This window comes from Cyrtonyx montezumae, unplaced genomic scaffold (assembly GCF_038088225.1).
Source record: "Cyrtonyx montezumae isolate F1298 unplaced genomic scaffold, pur_monq_1.0 scaffold_8, whole genome shotgun sequence".
In the NCBI taxonomy this organism is placed as follows: Eukaryota; Metazoa; Chordata; class Aves; order Galliformes; family Odontophoridae; genus Cyrtonyx; species Cyrtonyx montezumae.
In genome coordinates, this window is record NW_027072089.1 from 88931248 (window position 1) to 88951168 (window position 19921).

The 19921-nt window shown below is 40.8% G+C and overlaps 1 protein-coding gene across 5 annotated transcripts in view; it reads left to right on the plus strand.

Moving 5' to 3' along the window:
• The window catches only part of NFATC1 (nuclear factor of activated T cells 1), a 116490-nt gene that overhangs the window by 65005 nt on the left and 31564 nt on the right, over positions 1–19921 (plus strand). The window contains exons 7-10 of one of the 5 annotated variants that reach the window (XM_065753015.1): positions 2252–2307; positions 4009–4141; positions 18920–19299; positions 19411–19606. In XM_065753015.1, coding sequence (XP_065609087.1) covers positions 2252–2307; positions 4009–4141; positions 18920–19299; positions 19411–19606 — 765 coding nt within the window. Of the gene's footprint in view, positions 1–2251; positions 2308–4008; positions 4142–8731; positions 10104–18919; positions 19607–19921 lie in introns of those variants that run through there. The other 4 variants (XM_065753016.1, XM_065753014.1, XM_065753017.1 and 1 more) reach the window with 4 other exon arrangements.

Here is a 19921-nt window from a genome sequence, read left to right on the forward strand (position 1 = left end):
CAGTCGTCCAGAAGCGATGAGCTGCACAGCCTCAAGAGAATTTATTGCAGCAAAATCTGTATTGTTCTTAACTAGCTTCCAGAGAGACAAACCATGGCTCTGGATTTTTATTTTCCTAATAGTCTAGCTTACAGCATTTAAAATATTTCTGAACAAACTCTCTTTGTCATCATAAAAATTTCAAAAGCACATAAAGGCACTGCTGCATGAAGTAATTGAAAGATTAGCGATAGTTGGAGTCATTTTGAATTTTACTGAAGTATTGGCAGGAAATAGAAACCAGAAACCTGAATCAGATCATTTGTCTCTCAAAGTAGAAATTAAACACTGCAAAAAGACTGAAGTAATGTAATACATTTACAAAGGTAAATGGAACACATTAACTACTAGTCTGGATGCCTTTAGATTTAAGGGAAAAAAAAAACAAAAACCAAAAAAAACACCAAAAACCCTTACAAAGCCAAAGTTCCTAGACATTGCAGAATGCGTGATAAGTGTCAGTGTTGTGTTGTGTTGTGTCACCTTTCCAGTTGGTTGAATAATTGGGTGGGAAGGAAGTGAGGGGCTGCAGTCGTTCTTGCAGGGAGGGAGAGGAGCCCACTCCAAGCCAACAGGTATGTCTTGAAGAATGTTGGTCAGTTTTTTTATTGACAGCCTGGGGGAAGCATCTGTTGGATAAATTGTGAAGTGATCGCCCATCTTCCAGAGAACTCTGCTTCAGAGCTGGCAGTCTAAAGCCATCGCTAAGGAGATTTGAGCATGGTTTGGCTGAGCCTTCTCTTCCCAACCCAAACGTGGCAGTGCTGATTAAAGGAATTCCTTTTCCAGTGTCACAGTTTAGAATATAGGAAGAAACGAAGGGTAGATCTGCTAATTGTTTCCTACAGAAAGACCTGCCAAATCCACTGTGCTATTTGTGTTGCAACTTTCACACTGTACTTCTTTCCATACATTAAAAAGAATTGGTTTTGAACGTAAAAGCAATTGCCAGTGCTAGTTCCTCAGCAGCATTCCTTTCACAGTAGGACAGCTGTACACAAAAATACTATTTACAGACATTTGTAATAAATCAGACAGTTCTAAATGCGTCACCTCCATCCTGGCCATGAAAGTGAAGAGAAAAGAGAAAAGAGAAAGTGTATTCACTCTTTTACCTTGCTGAAAGCTGCTTTTCTAAGGCAGACTCATGACTATGTGATGAAGTTCAAAATAGCTAATATTTGCATTGGTATGTCCTGATGCTGCAATAAATACACAAAAGAGATGACATAAAGTCTAATTTTCCTATTGATTCCAGTGACATCTGACAATGGAGGGACTCATTAAGCTGCATGTGTCCCTGCTGCTGAGCTTAGACAGCAGTCTGCTTGTGGCCTTTCATACACGTCTGTGTTTTTCTAGGCCTGCAGAGTGGAAACCCTACATTATGTTTGTTTGGGCTTTTTTTTTTCAAATTTCTCTGTTGCATCGTGAAGCTACAAGGGAAAAGAAAAAAACCTGCTATTGACCAATTACTTCTGTGTCAAACACAGAAAAAGAGACCAGATGAAACCAGTTTATTCCAATAGGCGGGTACTCAGAAGAAACTGATAGTTGTGGCTTAAATTCATTTTTTCTTGAAAATATAAACACATTGAATTAAGAGGACCCAACACAAAACTCAAAGAAGCTATGGCAAACTATAGATTGGACCTCTTTAGCTGATCTAAATAGTGGAATCACAGTTCATAGCAGCTACATTTCTCAGTGCATTGTCTTGCTATTTGTCAAGTAGCAAAAATATGACAAGCCAAGGATTATATTAAAATGAAGTACTGGATGGCTGATGAGCTTTCTACATTTTTGTTTTGTTTTGCTTGGTATTAATGTTGAATGTGACTGACTGCATAGATAGCGATCAGAAGAGCTTACAGGTAACAGTAATTTTACTGAAATGTTTGGGAAACTAACTTGTAGAGAAGTTTCATATTCTGTTCATATTAGTGACAGAACAAAATCTCAGTGGCTTTCCCACATCACAGTATGCTGTATTCTAGATTATGGTACGCTCCTAAGGAAATGCTAAATGGGCTTTTAAAGCAGGTTACCCAGATGGCTTCCTGGTTGGGCAAAGCTTGGGATATGTGTTTTGAGAGCTGTATTTTATATATGCAGTGCCCTTTCCATCGAAGAGATTTTTTGAAAAGTCCTTTTTTAGGCTTGGGAGAGAAAAAAAGGTCAGAACTAGATATCTTTTTCTTTTGTCTTTTAGATGGTCACCATGTGTGGGAAATGGAAGCCAAAACTGACAAAGAAATGTGCAAGCCAGTAAGTCTGCCTTAAATATTTTAACATCAAGATGAAAAACATATATTGCCTTCTCTAGCACTGTTACTAAAGAGGGATTTCCAAGGCTTTGGCACTGTGTCTCCTCACTGAAACAGAACAAGTACTTGGGCCTCCCCTTCTGGAAATCTTTCTTTAATGGGAGCATGGGGTAAAAAGCCTTTATTGGAAGCTATCCCAAAAGTAGAAGAGACCATTTGGAAAATATTTTTTCATTGCCCAGGATGGGCCAGCCCTGTCTGCTCATCTTTTGTCTTGCTGGGTTGGTTCTTCTCTCTGCTCCCTAAACAATTTCTGATCATTTTCCCTGGCTTTCCTGTACCTTGAGCAGGCGAAATCTGAGTCCTGTCACAGGAGATCAAACCCGGGGTTTGAGAACTGTGGCTCTCTCAGCCATGACTATAAGTGGGAAATATGGCAACTATTTTAGTTTTGTAGCAATATTCTATAGTTTGTTAGCTTTGAACCAACTGGAGACAAGCAGGCACACAGTTTGAAAGACCTCATCTGAAAGCAGGCTGAATGTAAAGATAACAATTGCCTTTTATTCCATCGAAGTGGCAGAGGAGGTTTTGATGGTCACAGCGGATTACACTGTGCATTTGTGGAAGCTGATACCCTGGCAGCCAGCTCTCTCCCTTGCCCCATGCTTGTGCACTTGTTTTATGACAGTTGAACATCTACATGATCTCCAGAGGTCCTTCCTGTAGAACTAGATGTTCTTGAAAGATCTCCCGTCTGCTGAAATTAGCATGGTTAAAACTTCCTGAGGTGTTAGTTTAAAAAAAAAAACAAAAAAAAAAACACAAATACACAAATACATTTCATTTTGAAAAGTGTTAATTCTTGAATAATCGTATCTCTGTCCTAATTCTCCTTTCAAAGGAAGTTATATTAGGGCAGGATATACTGGGTACAGCCTGCCAGCTGAGTGGTTGTCCTTTCTACTGCCACACTAGAGACCATAGCTTGATTTCGGGCCCAAATTCTTGTGTAAAGGAAAGACCTGATGGCTAGTGAATCTGTAAGGATATGAGCCGTACTAAAATTTCATTTTTCCAATTATGAAATCCTTTTGTTTGGGTCATGCTTTGTTCTACTGATTTTGAATTGCTTGACCTTACCTGTGAGGTTCTTCTCAGCCCTCCTCCAGAAGTATGTCATTGCCGTGTATGTAGATGTCCCAGGCGACCTCCCCTGTGTTAATCTGTAAAAGCATCCTAACTGGAACCTGGTCAGCCTGTGTCTCATCCACTCCGTTGTCCTTCAGTTGAAACAAAGTTGAAAGCCCTGGAAAGGGAGGCAGAGAAAAGCCCCAGGACTTTGGAAAACTAGCATGCTTTTAAATGTGCCCCTTTCCACTTAGCTGTGCAGCGCCCAACCCAAAGCTAAGCCCTTGAGAGTATTTCACTCCCACATATAAATCAGGGGTGCCTTTTCTACCCTACAGTATGTCATGCTTATGCTGAATGACTTAAAGCTGGAAGGAATTGTAGGGGTTGTCTGGCACAAAGGAACTGTGGGCAGCAGGAGGCAATCCCTGTGCATGAAACCCACTGGTTCCACAGAGAGAGTGCATTTCTACTTGGGAGACCAGTCTTCACAGAGTTAACATATAAATATTATTCTACAACTCGTCTGCCTTAGTCATGCCCTGACTTTCTGATTTATTTGTTTTTGCAGAATTCATTGGTGGTTGAAATACCACCTTTCCGCAATCAGAGAATTACCAGCCCTGTTCAGGTCAACTTCTATGTCTGCAATGGAAAGAGAAAGAGAAGCCAGTACCAGCTTTTCACCTATCTTCCTGCTAATGGTAATAATATATGTTCCATATTTCTATTAGTAAAAATAAGAGATAATAATGGTTGCTTAGAAAGATACGTGGCACTGATAATTCTTTAGTACCCTGAGTAACTTGCTGGCATACCTGACATTAAGAGTGAGAAAGAAACAGCAAGGGTTGCCTTTCTCTCTACTGCCTGCACAAGAGGCTTCTGCAAATTATTTTATTTTTTATTGGTGGCAGAGACATGTTGAAACAAGGAATTTTCTGTTTCCTGAAACTAACAAACTCTTGCACAAACTGACGTGTACCCAGAAATTGCGAACCTACTGGGTTCTCTGCTAGGATTCTGACATCCCTGAGTCTGACCCAGAAGGTACATTTGTTTTGAATACTGAATCTGAATTTGCATCACACCATTGTACTGTGTTGGGCTCAGCTGGAGGTGGTGTGGGGATTCCTCATCAAGTTGTTCTTTACACTGCTGTCTCTTTCAGGGTAGAAGTAGCGGTACACACTGGTTCCACTCTTGGGCACCAATGAAAAGTGTAGTGTGTAAAGAGATCAGACTGCACCATATAAATGCTTCATGCATAAGGAAATGTTTAGAAACAAATATGCAAATTTGGTTTTGGGAGATAACATTGGTAACTACAAAGTGACAATAAAATATTCATGCTAGCTGAATTCCAAGTAGGCTTGTATTACAAAAAATGTAGGTTATTTCTTTTAATTTGAAATGGTTCTTTTTCTGAGGGCACTTTTTTGGGGAAAAGGGTGATAGTTTTATTTTTGTTGTTCTGGATGTAAGTGGAATCAGGAAAATGATTAGGTTTTTGCATTTTCTAGACAAGACAGTGAAAATAGTCTCTCTGAGGGTAATTCCCACAAAACAATCCTTGGGTCATACCATGTGGCTTGAAGATACCTGCCAGTTTTTTTCAGATGGAATCTCATAAAATGCATACTTAGAATTTCACCCGGTTAGTTTTCATGCACTCCAGACTTTTATCAAAACGTTAAAAGAAGAGTATAATATAGAAACCTGACATGGGCAACTGACTGCTTAATTGCATACATACTGAGTAGTTAGGCTTCATCAAACCAGCCTGCCTATGCAAATTTCATCCCTAGTGAGTATGTCTGTGTTTATTTAAAGCCTTCTGATTTCTTAAGTTGAAAAGAGTTATTCTCTTGCACAATACTTTTCAACAACTAGAATCTGTTGTAAAGGCCAAAAGGTATTGCAGTGCCACCCAAGTTGCCGTCATAAGTATTTCAAATATATAGAAGCATCTCATTTGGAAAAGACCTACAAGATCAAATCCTGCCATGAACCTGACATGCCCAAGGGATGTAATGCCAGCCAGAGAGACCTAGAAAGGCTTGAGTAGTGGGCCCAGGTGAACCTCATGAGGTTCAGCAAATAATGGTCTGGCTTCTGGGTCTGGCTCATGGCAACTGGTACAAACTGTGGACAAAAGAGCTCAGCATAGCCCTGTTGAAAAGGACTTGTGAGTACTGGGGAATGGCAAGCTGTACATGAGCCAGCCACAGTCCAGAAAGCCAACCGTACTGTGGGCTGCATCAAAAAAAGTGTGGCCAGCAGGGCGAGGGAGGTGATCCTGTCCCTCTACTCTGTGCTGGTGGGACCTCACCTGGAGTACTGTGTCCAGATGTGGAGTGCTCCGTACAGGAGAGACATGGACCTGTTGGAGCACATTCAGCCCAAAAGTGATCCAAGGGATGGAACATGTCTGCTATGAGGACAGGCTGAGAGAACTTGGGTTGTTCATCCTGGAGAAGAAAAGGATCTGGGGAGAACTAATAGCAGCCTTGCAATGTAAAGGGGGCAATAAGAAAGAAGGGAACAAACTCTTCATCAGGGTCTGTTGTGATAAGAGAAGGGGAAATGGTTTCAAACTAAAAGAGGGGAGATTTACTCTGGATACAATGAATGAACTTTTTTACAGTAAAGATGGTAAAGCACTGGTACAGGTTTCCCAAAGATGTGGTGAATGTCCTCCCCCTGGAAACAAAATTCAAGATCAGGCTGGACCAGGCTCTGAGCAACCTGCTCTACCTGTAGATGTCCCTGTTCATTTCAGGGGAGTTGGATTAGATAGCCTTTAAAGGGCCCTTTCAACTCAAACAATTTTATGATTCTGTGATACTATGAAAGTTGCTATTTATTAAGCAGCATCTTTCCTCTCCAGCATTAACATAGGCCTTTATAAAACATTTTATTATAAACCATGGGAATAGTATTCTCTGTTACAGAGTTGATTTATGGTATCAACAATATGTGGTTGAAACATTTAATATTTAATTTGATGTGAAGTGATGGGAATAGCTACTTAGTGACAGGCAACAGAGAACCAGCCTAGGTTTTATTCTGCAGACATTTTTAGTTATGGTAATCACTGAAAGCATGGGGAGTCATATTTAACCTGCTGTACTGATTTGAATTCCTGTGAAATCTTTTCTTTTCAATGTAGGAATGTAGGAACCTGAAGGAATAAATATAAAGCCAGAGCAGGGAAAATGGAAGCTAGTATTGAATAGCAAATTTAACTTTCCCTGTTCCTGTTTGGTTCCCTACTGACACTGGCATTCTTTTTACGTAAATGCATATGTGCACATAAGTAGTTGAAAAATATCTTGTGTTCTTTGCAAACTCTCTCATAACAGTGGTAAGAGTGAATGTAATCATCAGTATATATATATATAAAATATATATATTTAATTATATATAAAATAAATATATAAAAAGGCAGTATGTATATATATATAAAATAAACTTTTGTTTATTTATTTATTTATTTAGCCATATAAAGCTGAAAGGTTTTGCCCTGTGTTGATAGTAATTATTTCTATCGTGCCTTTTGAAGATAAATATGATCAGCTTGACTGCTTATTCATGAATCGATCGCAATGACTAAATCAATGCTTTACGTTGCTATGGTTTTAGCAGCGATTTTTAGGATATCCCTCTTTATTTGATTTCAGTTGCAACGTTATTTTAAAGTTTCAAGGCATTATAAAAGAAATGAAGTTCTGTTCATTAAGGAAAAGGTATTTGAGTCAACCACCACTGTGTGATTAAGTACAAAAAAGGAATAGAGATAAGCAATATTTTTGTCCAGGTAACACTTTGCCTCTTGTTTAAATAAATTCCACAAATATAGATGATGTAGCGTTTTTGACAAGAAAATGTCAAAACAGATATCTAGTATAAAATGTGATTTTACAGAAATAGGTGTTATCCTGTAAGCTTCTCATTCAGTGCTTTAGTCAAAATACTAACATTTAATTGCCTCCCATAATTCTGCTGGTGTTTCTGCATTGAAGATTTTTTCAAAGCTGCATAATACACATTAGATATATTTTAAAGCCCAACTAGACTGTGCCAAAGTAAAATACTGTATATGGATGCATATAGCCCAAATATTGTGCAAACCCCGAGGCCATGCTCCTGGGTTGAGTTTGTGCATGCGCCGGCAATTGCAACCAGCAGAACAAACACACATGGAGAGCTAAGGACTGACTGTGTGGCTGCCACCCAGACTGCTGAGCAATAGTTTTGCTTTCCTGTAGCTCCTGTTTCTCCTCATTTCCTAGGAGAAAACAGCCAGTGGATCCAGGGGCATGTGACGTCACTCGTCCTACCTCCAGTGGATGGTCCTGGAGTGTCTTCATGGAGTACAGCTCTGTGACACGCAGCCAGCACAAACTGCCCTCTCCAGCAGATTGTTACGGTTTCGCTGCCATAAGGCTTCTACTGTGCTGCGGAGATATGGCAGGACTGCACTCAAATATTTTGTAGTGCAGGAGCTTACGTGGTGAAAACAAGTTCCTGCCTCACAGAGAAAAGAAATACTCTGTAAATGAAAACCTTACTGCTCTATAAATGAAAAGTTAAAAAAAAAAATCTAAACGAAGTAGAGGCTTCAAAAATAAGAGACTAGGTCTGGAGAATGGGCCAGCTTAAGTCTTAGGCTGGGGTCAGACTGTAAACCTAAGTACTTGTAATCCTCTTTTAATTGAAATTTTGAATTACTGGTCCAGTTCTGCTGAATTTGAACTATCCCCAATCCTGTATGTGTCTGTATTGTACATAAATAGCTGCAAATAGCATTTTTTAGTAGTGTTTCGCTATTGTGCATCATGGAGCAATTGCATATCAGTTCTGTCTTGGAGTCTGCAAGCTTTATGTTCTCCAGACTACTCCCCAGACATGCCTGGCACAGAAATAAAAGTTGTTTCCTTACCATTCTGGCACAGGTGAATCCCCACAGCTCATGTGGTAAGTACTAATGTGTCTTGCACTGCCATATCCCATTAGAATACAAGAAGGAAGGGCCAGTACCAGAAACTGCAGTCAGAAATCCATACAAAGCACGAAACACAAACACTTGGATATTCTGCCTTAGAATCCCTCCAGTGCTGTAGCTCTGTGCAGCTGTGCTCTGTTGACTCTATTATGCACAGCAGGACATTTCAGAATACCATTATTGAACTTGTAGAAAAATGCTCTTTTTTCCCTTACGTTTCTGACTATGTATCATTTTTCTTATGTGAATTTATTGTGCCATTGGCATATATATGCCTCTCATACAGGAGGAATATTCTTCTGAAGTCACTAGACTTAAGAGTTAGCATTTGAAGTACAACCAGAAGATGAAGAAGCACACAGTCTGATACGTACGCTGTTGGTTCAAAATCCTGTGCTTTGATCTGCTAAGAAAGCTGAAGGCGTTCTCCGGCACAGATGCAAGAGTGCAGAAGATTTTAAATAATTCATTGAATGATAAGAGTTGAATTTCTGTTTTGCAGATAGATGCTAATGCTCTCTATGATTCTGTTATCTGACAAATACCATACAAATACTACAAAGAGTAGTGAACATAGAACAGTTTTATTTGTATTTTACTCAAATAGTAATATTTGACAAAGCAAATACAGGCCAGTTTGTCCAGGAAATATTTAATACATGGGAAAAAAAAAAGTTGATGTGTTTTGTTCACTGGAATGAAAAATTAGCTTTTGCAAAGTGTAGATGATAAAGCTTTTCCAGTTTCTGTTTCTGTCAGGCTTCTTAATTTTCAAATCATTATTAAAAAAAAAAATCAATCCACTATTTCTAGTATTTATTACAGTGGTGTTACTTTGCTGGGCAGTTTTTACTTCGATATGTGTTTTGCCATCTGTAGGGCCAGATTTTCAAGAGCATAGACTTCACTTGTACATCTAGATTTTCTGAAACTTCTTTGCTCCTGTGCCGGCACCTGCATAAGCTGGGGTGGAATCTTATGTTTCAAAGTCTGGATGCTTAGACTAGGGGGCTTGGTAGGAGCAGAGGGTCTCTGGATGCATGGGTGCTGGGCTGTGCCAAGAGTCTGCTTGTGGTGACTGGATGTGTCTTATTATTGTTCGCAGCCCAGCAGTGGGAAAGTGAAGAAAGTTCTTAGTGTGCTTCTGAAAATGGTGAGCGGTGCCCACTGCGCATTTTTGTCAGCATCTTACTAACTTCCTGCCTTGGCTCTAAAATTATCTCGAGTGTGCTATAGATGAGTATATTCAGCAGTTTTCTAGTGATTACATTTAGCAGATGTGCTTCTGTTTAACCTCACTTCTTCCGCCCACAGCTCACTTTCTGAGTGACAATACCATGTTGGTCACATTAACAGAAAACAATAAAATGAGGATGCAAAGCATTGCTACTCTAATGCGACACCGAGCACACGTTTTAGTGATCTTTTGCTGACACCTCTCAGCTCTCAATATTTGCTCAATTATCATGTCAAGTCTGGCAGAATTATTTACCTAGCCACGTCTGCAAAAATGCCACAAGAAGGGGGTGCTGGGGAAGGAAAGGGAAGTGGAGCTGAGTTGTGAAAGGATCACAAACTGCAGGATGTGTGACTGCCACTGCAAGGAGGAATGCTCCTGTGCTGCGGCTGGGGAGTGAGGTAGGAGAAAGCACAAGCTGGGGTGGGGAGGGGGGAGGGTCGGGGAAGGAGTGGAGCAATGCTGCTGACCAAGGCATGGAGCCAATGGGGCCCGGGTGAAATTCAGAGCACAGTGAGGAAGAGTGAGTGCCCACCACTGAGGACCCTGAGCAGTGCAGGCACAGACCCTTCCTAGGCACCTTGTAGCTGGCCTGGCTGTAGGGTGAAAGTGAGGAGGTGAAAACGAGCATGAAAGGAGGCATGAAAGTGAGGAAGTGTGCATCACATGCAGACCTGGTTTGGATCTGCACTGGACAAGTGAGTGCAGTGGAGCCAGGCCTGAAGCCCTGGACCTGCTGCAAGTCTTTTTGTTAAGCCCAGGGAACAGCTGGATCACTGCAAAGCCTGCGCAGAGCAGGAAGGGAAGGGGGGGCTGGCCCCGAGGGAATTTTTTAATTTTTTTTTTTTTATGGTGAAAATATGAATCATGGTTGCTCATTTTTACAGTATGTGCTGTTAAGTTTATTTCATTCTGGCTGCTAGGTGACTGATGGCTACTTTTGACATTTAACAGAGTAACAAAAAGCAGGCAAGATTTTGTCAGAGTCCTGTTTCCATTTAAGAGGATCGTTACATTCATCATCACCAGGCCCATCAGCCTTGCTACTCCATTTCAGCAGTAGAGCAAGGTCCAGGATGTTAGTGGAGGAGAGACATTTGCACTGTTGAGTACTTCTCCTCCCTGTTGCTTAGTCTCTGCTGGAGCAGCCCATGCTTTGTCCAGATGATTGTGTCTTGACCGTCAGCCAGAGCCCAGCCAGGTGCATCTGACTTGCAGATGCAGTTATTTTGATCCTTCGTCAGAGATGAACTATACCTCTCTGTGGAATACCAAGAAGGAGCATTACTTGTTGTGATGTCCCTGAAAAGGGCTGGGGTGGACATGCACTATATAGGTGCCCTTGACTGTGTGACCAGCCAGCTTTGTCACAGCTGAAAACAATTAAGTTCCAACACATAAGACTGTCCTCAGGCAGCATCCCCCTTTTCAAATATTCCCCATAGTTTTGATTCATAGCTGTGGTTGCCAAATCCTTCTGCAGGAGTATTTTAAGAAATCCCTCCCTTACTTCACAGTTATTTTACATGTACATGTTAGCAAGCATAGGGCTTTAGGATCTTCCAGTTAGCTTAAAAGCCAAAAGGTAAAACTGGTGTAAGGGGGAATTAAGTTTAGAATTACATGAGCTGGATTACCAGAGATGGCTATTTTTGTTCTCCTAAAGTGGCTGATCATCATAATTCATCTAGCCCAGTGATTGATCCTAAAGGGGATATGGTCCACACTGCTGCTGTAAGTGAAATAAATGGGGAGGATGTGTTTTGCCAACAGTGGGAGGGACTGCATCACTCCCTGAAAACAAAGAGGATGTCAGAGCCAAGATGGCTGAGGTCAGCCAGGCCCAAGCCACTCTGCAAGAGGGCGAGGATGCAACACATGGGGCAAGAGCCAGTTCTGTGACCAGGGAGCCCAGCATGGTCTGGGGTAGAAAAGCTGTGCAGTACAGAAGTCCTTCAAGCCACTCACAGTACATGGTGCTGCAATTTCCAGCTGGGCCCGCAAGTGCTGCAAGAGCTGAGGGGAGGCCTGGGAGTACAGAAACATTTATAGTATACAAAGTGAGTTTTGTTAGCTAGTTAACCAGAATTTGGGCAGTGAGGATTCCCTCCTGCCAGTATGTCCCCACAATTCTTCCCCCACAGTTACTGGTGGACAAGAGCTGTTAAAATGTCTGGCTGTGCCCTGCTGCTGCCTTTGGGGAATTCTGCCTACAGCCCCTGCCCTCCCATGCCATATCATCAAGCTGAAAAGACTTTGCTTTGGTGAATTTTAACATGCCTGGCGGAAATGGCATATAAATCCCCTGCCAGTGCAGTCGAGGTGTGTACTGTAAAAGCTCCAGCTTCAGGTGTTCAGTGAGGCCAGGTATTGTGCTGGAGGAGCAGCAGTAGGCAGTCCATGTGGACACAACACGAAACAGCCAGGACTCCTGTCAGCAGGTAAAGCTGTAGTGTTAGTTTTCAGTAGTTAATCTGAATCATCTCCCCCCTTCATCGGAGAGCAGTATTTGCCATAAAGAGGTACAATCTTAAGAAATCTTGAGAAATTTCATCTGGTATCTAAACAAGAAATCCAATTCAGTCAGGCATCTGGATTAAAATCCTGGATTTCAAGCAGCATCCCAACAGCTCAAGCCATAGTATCTCAACTGCAGCAGTTTCATAAAGTCAAGGAGACTTAAGAGATTAAAAAACAGCAGGACTTTGCCTTTAAAAAAGAAGTAGCAAGTGAAGTTGTAACTTATTTCACAGGTTTTGCTTTTTTTTTTTTTTTTTGCATATTTAGGGAAAAAAAAGAATTTTACTTGATTTATCCTTTTCATCATTGCAGGGTTTCATTAAAAAATAGGAAAGGAATTGTGCCTTCTAAGAATGTTTCCTTTTTCTCTTTAAATAAATCTAATAGAATTCTTGTCTTTTGTACTAATATATTAATCAATTGCCCTCCACCTACCTTCTTCCCCTCCCACTTTGGGTTATGGTGTGTACACCAAACAACCTTGCAAAATCTTCTGTTTCATAAATATGAATTGGAAAGCCTAATAGTTTAACAGCTGTTGAAAAGCATTTAGTAATCGAGTTACCAGGAAAGCACTTTCTAATCAGATAATGGCACTGCCTAAGTTTCTAGGTAGACTTCTATGCACAAGTCTCCCATCTACCTAGATGCTATTATTGTATGAAACTATACATATGCATTTGTTCACACAAAAATATATTCATGTAAAGCCAAAGAAGACAGGGAGATGTGTTAGAGGTAGTTTTCCCAGTGAGCAGCAGAAAATCTTGCCAGAATGCAGAGCCATGCTCTCTCCTTCACTACAGCTGGCCTGTGAGTCTGAGAGCAGCACTCGGTGGCAGGGGGCACAATGGGAGCAGCTCCCCAGAGCAGCAGGGCTGGCTGGATGCAAAGCAATGGTGCTGAGGCAGTGCACCCTGGCAACTCACATGGGTCCAGGTGTTTTTTGGTGTGGGGAAAGGTAGCAGCAGGTGGAACAGTGGACATTGACCACCTTGCTCACTGAGAAAGTACACCTTTCTGTCGAATAACATAGAAGATTAAATGAACTCATACTAAAAGAGTATGAATTGTTCTCACACATTTCTTTCAGATAATTTTATAAACTTTCCTGCTAGGTAGAAATATGTATATTTGTGCTTTTTGATCAAAGTTTTTAAAATCTTTAATTTGGCCTCATTGAAAACCCCATTTTGTCTAGGCAAGGTAAGACAAGAATTTCAATCAGGAATAATAGGAGCATGGCCAACGCTCTTCTGGAGAGGCAGAACGGGCTCCCACAGTAGCACAGAAATAAAATGCCCAAGAGATCACCCATACAGCCTTCTATAGCTCTGTCCCTGCAAGCTTATGCAGAGGACAAGGCCACCATTCTATAATGGGTGTGTGATAACTCAATGAAGGTCTGTGGGATGCTTTGTTAATGTACAATCAGGGAAGGGTCAGTGAATTCAGATACTTAGGTACTAAAACCTGGAATTGCACACATTCTGCCTACAGATCCCTTTGTTTCTGATACACTGTGCTTTGTAGCTACAAAGCAAAGGTCTCATACTAGATTGACCTTTAATTTTGGTTTAATTGGTGCCTGGGGAAATACATGCAGTTTGCAGTGTCTGCAAAGAGCCTTATAGGGGCTGTCCCAGAAGATCCCTGGGCCGTCCTCCATCCTCCAATGCCCACTCCTCCATAACTGAAATTGCCAGGGCTGTGGGTAGGCTGAGATGCTTTGCTGGCCTACTCCTGGTCTGGTGCTACAGAAGGAGATTACAGATTCACAGATACAGCCCATTGCCTCTCCCCAGCACCAGAGTCAGAACACGGAGTGAGATCCTTTCTCCACTCAAGCCAACGTTGCCACCGCAGCTAGGATTTTGTCTTGCACAAATCCAGAACATTTAAGATGCACATGGAGATGTACCTGCCTTTAGTCAGCCAGCCGCAGAGAAGAAGTAGCATTTGGGTTAACTGAAGCAACGTCTTATGAGTGAACATCTTCTTGTACAAGATGTACTGCCTGAATCAAAACTGACTTACAAAGGAAGTTTGTAGAGGCACAAATGGTAGTTCAATTCTCAGCTCAGTAGTGGAGATTCGGACCATTTAATCCCTTGGTGTTCTTTGAAAGTCTTGTCCCAAATTCTAAGCAATTATGAGATATTTATTCCAGAATTTGAAGAAATGCATGTGTGGACATGATGAAAAAAGTAGTATTCTGACTTTTATATGCTAAGCAAAGGCATACCTTTAGACATAACCACAGTCTGCAGCGTGAAAAGTGACTATTCTGTTTGATAGGTTCAATGAAACTGAGGGCAAAATAAATACGTTATAGTGCCATAAATACCTGCACTGATAATACTACATGGAAATGGGAATTTGTTAGATTAATGTTAATCAGGATAAACATCTGTTTAATTCATATGGTTATATTTTCTCAGTTCACATATTTTAATAGCACTCCCCCCAAAAATTTAAAAACCCATCTGGACAGCCAAAGTGTAAAAGCAAACAGGCTTGTTAGAATTGTCAAAAATATATGTAATTTATATTCAAGCACTTTCTGACTCTCTTTACTGAATGTTCATGATTTATTATTTTTCTTCAAGGCTTGATATATTAACATTTTACCTGCTAGAAAAGCCTTTCATTTAAACATGAGCTTGTAGAACTGGCTGAAATATTTCTCTCACATTCAGACCCAAACAGAGGGCCATTGTCTTCAGCCCGGTGCTTCGGTATGATGTCATAACCCTGGTCTTTCTGAGTAAGAATTGGAGGTAGCTTTGATTTATAGCTGGGTATGCTGCCAACATGCAGTTCTTATAACTTCATATTAAATTAGATGACATAATGACACAAGTCCTGAGCCTAAGAAGGCATTATTGAACCATTTAAAACCAATTAGCACAGATTAAGTCGCTTATGAGACTAATTTAGAACTTTGAGCTCTGTCTTATTTTAGTATTCAAAATTGAGGGAAATTTAAAATCCTCCGTCATCTGACCTTATGTATTATGAAGTAAGAAGCATTTAAAAATTAACCATAGCAGCTAAGTTTACACACATTTTTCCTGTTTATAGCAAGGCCCTGATTCTTCAGCTGAGTAGGGACTCTTAAATGACATTCTTTTGAGTATGAGTTTATGTAGAAAATGTGCATTGTCTTTCTGTTTACAGTTTCGCAAATTCTGACATCATTGCTGAAATTCATTATTGGAAAATCTCAGGCAAATTCAGACACAATTCTTCATTCTAGTCAGCTGAGAGTGTACAAAATTGGGTGTTATCTCTGCAACACAGCATATCTATAAGACAGAAAGCTTATGGTCATTTGTTATGGCTCAATTGAATTTAACAAATAGTTGAGTTTCTTCTGAAAGTGCTTGCAGATTCTGAACAGCTGTGGGGCTGTTCTGCTAAGTGCCGGCCCAGGCCTGCTCTTTGAGCTGGCAGGTTCTTACCAAGTAATTTAAGATGATGACTAATTTGAAGTCTTTGAGCTATAAGTTAGTCAGGCTAATACTGTTTTCTGTTAAATATTAATTCTGAGAAAATTAATGGTGCTCTGTGTATCACATCACAACTCTTTGCATGAAGTACCCACTTCTGCAGGTGAGTGACAGTGCAAATGGATGTGCTTTATGGCAGTTAGTGCACTGTGCTTCCAAAGGGATATGTTTGAGAATGAGAACACTTCTAGCTCAGGTCTGTAAAGTTGTGCTGTCAATCAAACGTGTCAGTAGGAAAGTGGTAATGCTAATTCAGTAATGGCTGTAATTGTTCCTGCCTGCTTGGAAGGAATCCACCCGATTCCCACCTAGAGGAAGATACTGTGATAGTGCAGATGGACTTGTAAGGGCTGTATCCACAGCTGCTCCAATTATTTGCCCCAGCTAAGGTTCTCAGCCTCTACAAAGAGAGCAAAACAAGGAACAGTGTTCATGATCATTAATTTGACTCCGTGGCATTGGTTTTATAAAGAAAAAAATCCAAAGTGTAGTGACAGAAAGTGTCCTGGTGAGCTAGGTAGCAAAGAGCTACAAGAAAAAAAACCAGCCATAGAGCAGGAACCATAAAGCCTCCTCTCTCCAGTCCTGTGTGCCACCAGGGCTATAATCCTTTCCTGGGTTATAACAAGTCAGACAGCACTGGGGTTTATTGCAGTTGAATTGCCAGTGGTTGAGCTTGAAATTATTTAGCACAGGTGTTTCTATAACAGTGATATATTGGGAAAATTCAGTGTTCAACAGCCATCATATTTCCAGCTGTGCTGTGGTTAGTGCTAGTACAGTGAACCTAATATAAAACATATGAGAATATTTGCTAGCTCAGGAACTTGTTAAAGGTATTTTCTTACTATATCTGTGCTTCTATATTTATCTAGGTGCATTTCTTTGGTCTTGCATTTTCATAAAGGGTGTGATACTGGTTTTATAAAGCTGTCTCCAAACCTGGATTCTGCTTCTCTTCAACTAAGTGTATTAGTAGTGGTGCTAGCCAGTGTACAGCACACAACCAGATGAAGAGAAAATAATGAGGAATCCAGTGACAGTCTGTTATCCTCAGCACATTCTTCCGGAGTGGCACCTTTGCATTTGTTACATATATTGACATGTTTTTACTAGGGGTGATAGAAATCTTGAAACAAGTGTTGCAAGCATCTATATATAAAAGAACATAAAAGGAGGAAAGTTAACAAGAGCCTAGGGGGCTGTAAAACAAGGGTAGTGAACTGCATCCACTAGCAGCGTTAGAAATTTGTGAGCGTTAGAAAAGATTTTTAAGGTACACATGCTCAGACATGCATTGTTATGAGTTCAAAAGACTCATACGCCAACATAGTAACAAATGATTGGAGACCATAAGGGCGGCTCCAAAAATAGTGCCTCCCGTTTTATTAGGTTGGCTCATAATGTCAGAGGTGAATGTTGGCAGTATGGCAGCAGAGGGTGAACCTTGCTGTCAGTATTCCATTACCTTTTGTTGCTGTGTGACAGATGGCAGCAGAGGGGCAGACTGACAAAACAGCATTTGACCTGGAAGTGCACATGAAGCAAATGTGTGTCACTGAATTCCTCCATGAGGAAAAAATTGCACCCTTTGATGTTCACCAACATTTCCTGAATGTTTATGGAGACCAAACAATGGATGCATGCACAGTGAGGGGGTGATGCATTTCATCAGCAGTAGTGACAGCAAAAGTGAGTCACCTCTGCTGATGTAGATTTTTAAGAGCACAGTATGCAAGATCTTGTTATGGCTGGTGAAGATGCATAGCCAATGGTGGTGGCTGTGTTTAAAAAGCATTTTGTAGCTGAGAATTTGCTCTATCAAATATTGTCATTATGCTTTTTGTACCTACTGCAGTTTCCATGGAAATAAATAGGAGGCATTACTTTCAGAGCCAGTTACAGACAAGGATGTTAGTAATAAACATGCATATAAAGCCACAGAAACACTCATGACAAGCGCGTGCTCTGAGCTGAGCTGTACAAACGTTTCATTAATAATATTGTGCTTCTATAGGTTCATTATTCTAGTATTCTAACAGACATTCTCTGCCATCACCATACATTTCCAACAACACATTCAAGCTATGGCTGTTCTGTGGATCTCTTTTGGGAAAGAAGATTAAATGGCATGAGGCATCCAAACTCAATTGTTGTATGCCTTATAGTTTCATCTGACTAGAAGAAATGCATCTACATACTGACGTGGCCCTATTGTTTATAATGAACCTGATAGAGAAAGTGATATCTTTTACTTATGAACTGCATGTGTTATGGGAGAACCAGGAAACACACCTCTATGTTTTGAGAGAGTTAATGTGAAAAAGGCACATTGATTTAGGGAAGATCCTTTCTCTGAGAAAGCAGCTCTGTGTTTTTCAAGACTGGATTGATACTCACTGAGTCATTTTGTCCATGAGCTGGTACCGTTTCAAGACATGGTTTAACAGCTCAATTAGGACCTCTTTTGAGACAGCAGATAGAGCAAGCAGAGATGTAGAACAGGAATCAGTATTTCTTGGTATCCAGAGGCTGAGTTAACACCTTTTAGGAGCTGGCACTGAGATTGGATCCAGCTTAGAATCATGAAAAGTTGGATGCAACTTCTTGAGTATTTTATACTCATTTGTTGTTTAGCAAGATTAAATACAATCATGTAAAACCTAAACAAATCAAATTCTACTCTTTCAAAAAATATCTTAATTGTATTTTAAAATTTATTATATGTAGTACTTTGTATTTTATCTTTGCAATTATGTTTTTGCTAGACTCTGAAGTTCCATCTCTACCTTATTATGCTCCAGTTTACCAAATGGGTAGACATTTATCAAATGGGCCATCAGTAGCCGTAGAAATGCAGCAGTATGTCCAAGTTAAAATTCTTGCTTTGATTACTACAAATACATGGAGCCCTTGGGTCCAAAGCTTCCACTGAAGCACAGCTATTCGCAAATAGATTTTTATAGCACATTAGTGCTGGAGGAGAGTCCAAAGAAAATAGTCCTTTTCAATATTAGAACCAGCTGTGACTTTCTTGTGCTGATGACTCATTCATTTTTTTTTATAGGGTGGGAGAACTAGGCAAAAGACACACAGAGTCTTATTCAAGACATTGTTTGTTTTGCAAAGGGTATCCTAGCCACAAGCCAACTTGATCATACCAATATGCAGCTCATGTTTATTTAAAACTTTTTTCTTTTAACAGTTCCAATTATAAAAACAGAACCCACAGATGACTATGAGCCTGCTCAAACCTGTGGACCAATGAACCAAGGCTTAAGCCCTCTCTCTAAACCATACTACAGCCAGCAGATCATGATGCCCCCTGATCCTGGTTCGTGCCTCATGGCTGGCTTCGCCTCCTGTCAGCAGAGGAACGCGGTGATGTCACCCTCTCCCAGCGCAAGCCCCAAGCTGCATGACCTTTCATCCTCTCCATATAAGTGCATCCCCAACCCAGGCCACAGTCACCTCGGACTTCAGCAGCCCACTGGAGGTGTCCCCACCATACAGGAAGTGCCAAGGTCTATAGTTGTGCACCCAAGCTCCCCCGAGCAATCATCTCACATCATGCTGCAGCCGCAGGTGAGTCAACATCTGAGCAGTAGCTGTCCCCTTGGTTATCAACAAACACTCTATCCCAACAGTCCCTCTTCTCCAGTTCCATCTGTTACCCAAGAGCCAACCTATTTGCAGTCCTGCAGTCCAACTCACTCATCCATAATGGGTCAACAGCAGCAGCAACTGCCGAAGGTTCACAGAAATGAGTCTCCAACAACCCAACCACTGTCATTGCCAGAGTTGCATGAGGAAAGTAATCATAATTTGGCCCCTATTCCTGTAACGATCAAGCGAGAACCTGAGGAATTGGACCAGATGTACCTGGATGATGGTAAGTCGTCTTCCACAGCGTAGAGGTTTGCATTCAACCATGTTGCTATATCAGTGAGTTCCCTTAACTTCCTCCTCCTTTTGAATTTGGGCAGAAAAAAAGTTTAATTAACAGCCTGGTGGAATTATGCTGAGTTTGCTCTATATGGAAAAAGGTTCTCAGTTTCACTTGAAATAACGAAACCATGTTATCTAAGCCTTTAATGCTGTCAGTTACCATAGAGCTAGCTGCATGACCAACAGCTACACAGCAATAATCTTAACTGTATGGTCTTGGCTTATGCCTATGTCAGTGACTCGTGGAACTGCAGTGAAA